At 48.3% G+C, this 8266-nt stretch overlaps 1 protein-coding gene across 1 annotated transcript in view; it reads right to left on the bottom strand.

Moving 5' to 3' along the window:
- Positions 1–243: 243 nt before the first annotated feature.
- The window catches only part of LOC112069322 (exocyst complex component 6), a 13544-nt gene continuing 5521 nt past the window's right edge, over positions 244–8266 (bottom strand). The window contains exons 2-3 of the mRNA XM_024136629.2: positions 2866–3000; positions 244–612 (exon numbers count right to left, since the gene is read on the bottom strand). Coding sequence (XP_023992397.1) covers positions 259–612; positions 2866–3000 — 489 coding nt within the window. The 3' untranslated portion in view covers positions 244–258. The remainder of the gene's footprint in view (positions 613–2865; positions 3001–8266) is intronic.

Below are 8266 nucleotides of genomic sequence, written 5' to 3'. Positions count from 1 at the left end.
TGAATACACAGTACTGTAGTACACAACTCCAACCCTGAATACACAGTACGCAGTACACAACTCCAACCCTGAATACACAGTACTCGCACTACACAACTCACCTGAATACACAGTACGCACTACACAACTCCAACCCTGAATACATAGTACTGCAGTACACAACTCCAACACTATATACACAGTACATGACTACAACACCGAATCACATTACTGCAGTACAGGACTACATCCATGCCACAGTGGATATCATCAACAGCGTCACTCAAACCCAATGAGCCACAGTAGATACAAGTCACCAGCGTCACGTAACACCGAGTCACCACCGTCACGTAACACTGTACAAGAACAACACAACAAATTACCACAATAACACACAACAACAAAACTCCATCTCCCAGAGTTCCCCTGCCTGCGGGGGGAGGGGGCTAACTCACCGGCAGGTGTGTGAAAACCTGGAAGGTGCTGCGGAGGAAGTTGATGAGGTCCATAAGGTATCCACTGGCCTGGCCGCTGACTCCGGATGCCCCAATCATAGTCTGCCAGCTGGATAAACTCATCTATCTTTTGGTTGAGTTTGGTGTAGATCTCTCCCTCCGCTGCATGACGTGCATCCTGGATACACCAGACAGGGAACACCAACACGTCAGCACTGACGGAGGTTACTACTGACAGAATGAGCTGAACGCCAGGTAAGACTACGTCAGTATACGGAGGTTACTACTGACACAATGAGCTGAACGCCAGGTAAGACTACGTCAGTACTGACGGAGGTTACTACTAAACAATGAGCTGAACGCCAGGTAAGACTACGTCAGCAACTGACGGAGGTTACTACTGACACAATGAGCTGAACGCCAGGTAAGACTACGTCAGCACTGACGGAGGTTACTACTGACACAATGAGCTGAACGCCAGGTAAGACTACGTCAGCACTGACGGAGGTTACTACTGACACAATGAGCTGAACGCCAGGTAAGACTACGTCAGTACTGACGGAGGTTACTACTAACACAATGAGCTGAACGCCAGGTAAGACTACGTCAGCACTGACGGAGGTTATACTGACACAATGAGCTGAACGCCAGGTAAGACTACGTCAGCACTGACGGAGGTTACTACTGACACAATGAGCTGAACGCCAGGTAAGACTACGTCAGTACTGACGGAGGTTACTACTGACAGAATGAGCTGAACGCCAGGTAAGACTACGTCAGCACTGACGGAGGTTACTACTGACACAATGAGCTGAACGCCAGGTAAGACTACGTCAGTACTACGGAGGTTACTACTGACACAATGAGCTGAACGCCAGGTAAGACTAACGTCAGTACTGACGGAGGTTACTACTAACACAATGAGCTGAACGCCAGGTAAGACTACGGTCAGCACTGACGGAGGTTACTACTGACACAATGAGCTGAACGCACGGTAAGACTACGTCAGCACTGACGGAGGTTACTACTGACACAATGAGCTGAACGCCAGGTAAGCTACGTCAGCACTGACGGAGGTTACTACTGACACAATGAGCTGAACGCCAGGTAAGACTACGTCAGTACTGACGGAGTTACTACTAACACAATGAGCTGAACGCCAGGTAAGACTACGTCAGCATGGACGGAGGTTACTACTGACACAATGAGCTGAACGCCAGGTAAGACTACGTCAGTACTGACGGAGGTTACTACTGACACAATGAGCTGAACGCCAGGTAAGACTACGTCAGTACTGACGGAGGTTCTACGACACAATGAGCTGAACGCCAGTAAGACTACGTCAGCACTGACGGAGGTTACTACTGACAGATGAGCTGAACGCCAGGTAGACTACCGTCGTACTACGGAGGTTACTACTGACAGAAAGAAGCTGAACGCCAAGGTAAGACTACGTCAGTACTGACGGAGGTTTACTACTGACAGAATGAGCTGAACGCCAGGTAAGACTACGTCAGTACTGACGGAGGTTACTACTACACAATGAGCTGAACGCCAGGTAAGACTACGTCAGCACTGACGGAGGTTACTACTAACACAATGAGCTGACGCCAGTAAGACTACGTCAGCACTGACGGAGGTTACTACTAACACAATGAGCTGAACGCCAGGTAAGACTAACGTCAGTACTGACGGAGGTTACTACTAACACATGAGCTGAACGCCAGGTAAGACTACGTCAGTACTGACGGAGGTTACTACTGACACAATGAGCTGAACGCAGGTAAGACTACGTCAGTACTGACGGAGGTTACTACTGAACAATGAGCTGAACGCCAGGTAAGACTACGTCGCACTGACGGAGGTTACTACTGGCAGAATGAGCTGAACGCCAGGTAAGACTACGTCAGTACTGACGGAGGTTACTACTGACAAATGAGCTGAACGCCAGGTAAGACTACGTCAGTACTGACGGAGGTTTCACTAGACACAATGAGCTGAACGCCAGGGTTAAGACTACGTCAGTACTGACGGAGGTTACTAAGACCACAATGAGCTGAACGCCAAGGTAAGACTACGTCAGTGCACGTTGATAGAACTACGCTGAAGTACCGAAGCTCTGTAAAGTTAATGACAGTTCCTTATTCCAGCAATAAGCATGTTTTGAGCCTGCGGCAACACAAGAGAAGAGACTATGACTAATGAATATACCTTAAGTTTATTTGTTTAACCTCTTTCAGCTAGGGGGCACTATTTTTATGTTTGGAAAAATAACGTTCCCAAGGTAAACAGACTATTTCTCCAGACCCAGATGCTAGAATATGCATATAATTGACCGATTAGGATAGAAAACATATAAAGTTTCCAAAACTGTCAAAATATTGTCTGGTGGAGAATTCAGACAGAAATACCCAAGGATTTCCTACAGTACCTTAAAGGTGGAAAGGCCGTAGAGCCGCGTGGTGTGTACGGTCTCAGGTGAGACGTTGGTGATGTTGGTGATGAAGTCCTCCAGGTATTTACAGGCCTGCTCCAGATGGGTTGTGTTGATGATGATCTGGACTAACTGCAATACAAAAAAGAGACGTAAATGGGACCAAGTGGGTSAACTGGCAAATATAAATCAACAACCTTACACTGTTCTTGAAATAGAACAAAAATATGTTGGTCACCACATCTTGCAGAACCAGTTCTATTTTTAGTAAACTTAGGTTTATAATTATTAGCACCCCTGAGCAAGTACTTGGTGGCAAAGCCTTTGGCCAAGATAACTGCCAACAAATGCTTCCTGTAGCCATCAATGAGCTGCACCTTTCTACTGATCATTGGTTCCTCAGCAACAAACTGCTCTAATTCTTCAATGTTTCAGCTGGTGGCCTCCACCAACTGCTGGTGTCAGATCTCGCCATACGTTTTGGATATGTTTCTCTGGCCACTCCAGAACAGTCCAGCATTTCTTCTTAACCATTTCTGGGTGGTAGAGTGGCCAGACGAAAGCTACTCCTCAGTAAAAAGGCACATGACTGTACGCTTTGAGTTTGCCAAAAAGGCACCTAAAGGACTTTCAGACCATGAGAATCAAGATTCTATGGTCTGATGCCGAGCGTCACGTCTAGAGGAAACCTGGCACCATCCCTACGGTGAAGAATGGTGGTGGCAGCATTATGCTGTGTGGATGTTTTTCAGGGGCAGGGACTAGGTGACTAGTCAGGATCAAGGGAAAGATGAACGGAGAAAAGTACAGAGAGGTCCTTGATGAAAACCTGCTCCAGAGCACTCAGGACCTACCATTGGGGCGAAGGTTCACCTTCCAACAGGACAACGACCCTAAGCACACAGCCAAGACAACAGAGGAGTTGATTTGGGACAAGTCTCTGAATATCCTTGAGTGGCCCAGCCAGAGCCCAGACTTGAACCCGATCGAAAAGCTTGAATTCCGGGATTCTATGGCGAGAATCCATTCCAACCTGACAGAGCTTGAGAGAATCTGCAGAGAAGAATGGGAGAAACTCCCCAAATACAGGTGTGATATTTTTTTACCCATTTGCAAACATTTCTGTTTTTGCTGTGTCATTATGGGGTATTGTGATGTCATTATGTGGTATTGTGTGTAGATTGATGAGGGAAAAAACTTAAAGCAATTTTAGAAAAAGGCTCTAAAGTAGGAAAGTGTGGAGAAATTCAAGGGGTCTGAAATCTTTCCGAATGCACTGGATCTACACTCGCCGGCCAGTTTATTAGGTGCCAGTGTTCCATGTGGCCATGGCTTTCTATATAAATCCGACAGACAGGCATCGAGGAATTCAGTTACTGTTAGATTGAACGTTAGAATGGGCAAAACTAGTGACCTAAGCGACTTTGAGCGCTGTACGATCGTCGGTGCCAGGCACGCCGGATACAGTATCTCAGAAACGGCTGCCCTCATGGGCTTTTCACAGAGTGTCTAGGGTTTCCCAAGAATGGTGCGACAAACAAAAACCACATCCAGGCAGCGGCAATCCTGTGGGGAGAGAGGTCGAAGCAGAATGGCAAGAATCGAGGAAGCTAAGAAGTGGCTAAGAGCCACAAACAGACAAATAACGGCGCAGTATAAAAGTGGTGTGAAGAACGGGATCTCGGAAAGCACAACGCGTCGGTCCTTGTCACGGATGGGCTGTTGCAGCAGACGATCACACCGGGTTCCGATCAGCTAAACGGATGGGCTGTTGCAGCAGACGACCGGGTTCCTATCAGCTAAACGGATGGGCTGTTGCAGCAGACGACCGGGTTCCTATCAGCTAAACGATGGGCGTTTGCAGCAGATGGACCAGGTTTCCTATCAAGACTAAAACGGATGGGCTGTTGCAGCAGACGACCGGGTTCCTATCAGCTAAACGGATGGGCTGTTGCAGCAGACGACCGGGTTCCTATCAGCTAAAAACAAGAAGAAGCGGCTCCAATGGAAACGCGAACACTGGACAACTGAGGAGTGGAAAAACATGGCCTGGTACGACAAACCCCGGTTCCTGTTGAGTCATGCTGATGGAAGTGTCAGGATTTGGCGTAAGCAGCATGAGTCCATGGAACCATCCTGCCCGGTGTCAATGGTACGCCGCAATCTGAAATCCATGCCCTGAAGAATTCAAGCTTTTCTGGTGGGTCTAACCTTGTACTAGATAGGCCGCCCCCAGGTGGTAAGGGTAGGTGACAACACATCCGCCACGCTGATTCTCAACACAGGGGCCCCTCAGGGGTGCGTGCTCAGTCCCCTCCTATACTCCCTGTTCACTCATGACTGCATGGTCAGGCACGACTCCAACACCATCATTAAGTTTGCTGATGACACAATAGTGGTAGGCCTGATCACCGACAACGATGAGACAGCCTATAGGGAGGAGGTCAGAGACCTGGCAGTGTGGTGCCAGAATAACAACCTCTCCCTCAACGTGATCAAGACAAAGGAGATGATTGTGGACTACAGGAAAAGGAGGACCGAGCACGCCCCCATTCTCATCGATGGGGCTGCAGTGGAGTTGGTTGAGAGCTTGAAGTTCCTTGGTGTCCACATCACCAGCAAACTAACATGGTCCAAGCACACCAAGACAGTCGTGAAGAGGGCACGACAAAACCTAATCCCCCTCAGGAGACTGCAAAGATTTGGCATGGGTCCTCAGATCCTCAAAAGGCACTACAGCTGCACCATCGAGAGCATCCTGACTGGTTGTATCACCACCTGGTATGGCAACTGCTCGGCCTTCGACCACAAGGCACTACAGAGGGTAGTGCGAACAGCCCAGTACCTCACTGGGGCCAAGCTTCCTGCCACCCAGGACCTCTATACCAGGCGGTGTCAGAGGAAGGCCCTAGAAATTGTCAAAGACTCCAGCCACCCTAGTCATAGACTGTTCTCTCTGTTACCGCATGGCAAGCTGTACCGGAGCGGCACGTCTAGGTCCAAGAGGCTTCTAAACAGCTTCTACCCTCCAAGCCATAAGACTCCTGAACATCTAATCAAATGGCTACCCAGACTATTTGCATTGCCCCCCCCCCACACAGGTTTTATGCCGCTGTTATCATCTATTCATAGTCACTTTAATAACTCTACCTACATATACATATTACCTCAATTACCTCGACTAACCGGTGCTCCCGCACATTGACTCTGTACCGGTACCCCCCTGTATATAGCCTCCACATTAACTCTGTACCGGTACCCCCTGTATATAGCCTCCACATTGACTCTGTACCGGTACCCCCTGTATATAGTCTCCACATTGACTCTGTACCGGTACCCCCTGTATATAGCGTCAATACAGTTATTTTACTGCTGCTCTTTAATTACTTGTTCCTTTTATTTCTTATTCTTATTTTTTTAACTGCATGGTTGGTTAAGGGCTTGAAAGTAATCATGTCACTGCAAGTTTGTATTCGGTGCATGTGACTAATACAATTTCACTTAATACCTAATAAACTGTCTGGGACACCTTTCAATTAGTGGATTCGGCTATTTCAGCCACACCCATTGCTGACACGTGTATAAAATCGAGCACACAGCCATGCGATCTCCATAGACAAACATTAGCAGTAGAATGGCCTTCCTGAAGAGCTCAGTCACGTTCAACGTGGCACCCTCATATATCAGCTTTCCAACAAGTCAGTTCATCAAATTCCTGCCCTGCTAGAACTGCCCCAGTCAACTGTAAGTGCTGTTATAGTGAAGTGGACATGTCTAGGAACAACAACGGCTCAGCCGCGAAGTGGTAGGTACACGAGCTCACAGAACGGGGCCGCCGAGTGTTGAAGCGCATAAAAAAATGATCGGTTGCAACACTCACTAGTGAGTTCCAAACTGCCTCTGGAAAGCAACGTCAGCACAAGAACTGTTCCTTCGGGAGCTTCATGAAATGGGTTTCCATGGCCTAGCAGCCGCATACAAGCCTAAGATCACCATGCTCAATGCCAAGCGTCGACTGGAGTGGTTTACAGATGGACTCTGGAGCTGTGGAAACGCGTTCTCTGGAGTGATGAATCACGCTTCACCATCTGGTAGTCCGACGGACGAATCTGGGTTTGGCGGATGCCAGGAGAACGCTACCTGCCTGAATGCATAGTGCCAGTTGTAAAGTCTGGTGGAAGAAGAATAATGGTCTGGAGCTGTTTTTCATAGTCCGAGCCCCTTAGTTCCAGTGAAGGGAAATCTTAACGCTACAGCATACAATGACATTATAGACGATTCTGTGATTCCAACTTTGTGGCAACAGTTTGAGGAAGGCCCTTTCCATTTCAGCAGGAAGCCCCCCGTGTACAAAGCGAAGTCCATAGAGAAATGCTTTGTCGAGATCGGTGTGGAAGAACTTGACTGGCCGGAACAGAGCCCTGACTTCAACCCCATCGAACACCTTTGGGATGAATTGGAATGAAAGCATCCACAAAGTTCAGTTCATCAAATTCCTGCCCTGCTAGAATGCCCCAGTCAACTGTAAGTGCTGTTATAGTGAAGTGGACATGTCTAGGACAACAACGGCTAGCCGCGAAGTGGTAGGTACACGACCTCACAGAACGGGGCCGCCGAGTGTTGAAGCGCATAAAAAAATGATCGGTTGCAACACTCACTAGTGAGTTCCAAACTGCCTCTGGAAAGCAACGTCAGCACAAGAACTGTTCCTTCGGGAGCTTCATGAAATGGGTTTCCATGGCCTAGCAGCCGCATACAAGCCTAAGATCACCATGCTCAATGCCAAGCGTCGACTGGAGTGGTTTACAGATGGACTCTGGAGCTGTGGAAACGCGTTCTCTGGAGTGATGAATCACGCTTCACCATCTGGTAGTCCGACGGACGAATCTGGGTTTGGCGGATGCAGGAGAACGCTACCTGCCTGAATGCATAGTGCCAGTTGTAAAGTCTGGTGGAGAAGAATAATGGTCTGGAGCTGTTTTTCATAGTCCGAGCCCCTTATTCCAGTGAAGGGAAATCTTAACGCTACAGCATACAATGACATTATAGACGATTCTGTGATTCCAACTTTGTGGCAACAGTTTGAGGAAGCCCTTTCCATTCAGCAGGAACCCCCCGTGTACAAAGCGAAGTCCATAGAGAAATGCTTTGTCGAGATCGGTGTGGAAGAACTTGACTGGCCGGAACAGAGCCCTGACTTCAACCCCATCGACACCCTTTGGGATGAATTGGAATGAAAGCAAGTTCCCGCAGCAATGTTCCAACATCTAGTAGAAAGCCTTCCCAGAAGAGTGGGAGGGGGGGGGGGGGGGCCAACTCCATATAACATATAATAACCCATGATTTTGGAATGAGATGTTGGACGAGCAGTGTTCCACATACTTTTGGTCATGTATGT

This window comes from Salvelinus sp. IW2-2015, unplaced genomic scaffold (assembly GCF_002910315.2).
Source record: "Salvelinus sp. IW2-2015 unplaced genomic scaffold, ASM291031v2 Un_scaffold986, whole genome shotgun sequence".
Lineage (NCBI taxonomy): Eukaryota > Metazoa > Chordata > Actinopteri > Salmoniformes > Salmonidae > Salvelinus > Salvelinus sp. IW2-2015.
Note: the sequence above shows the minus strand (reverse complement) of the source record. Positions and strands in the feature narration are given on the sequence as shown.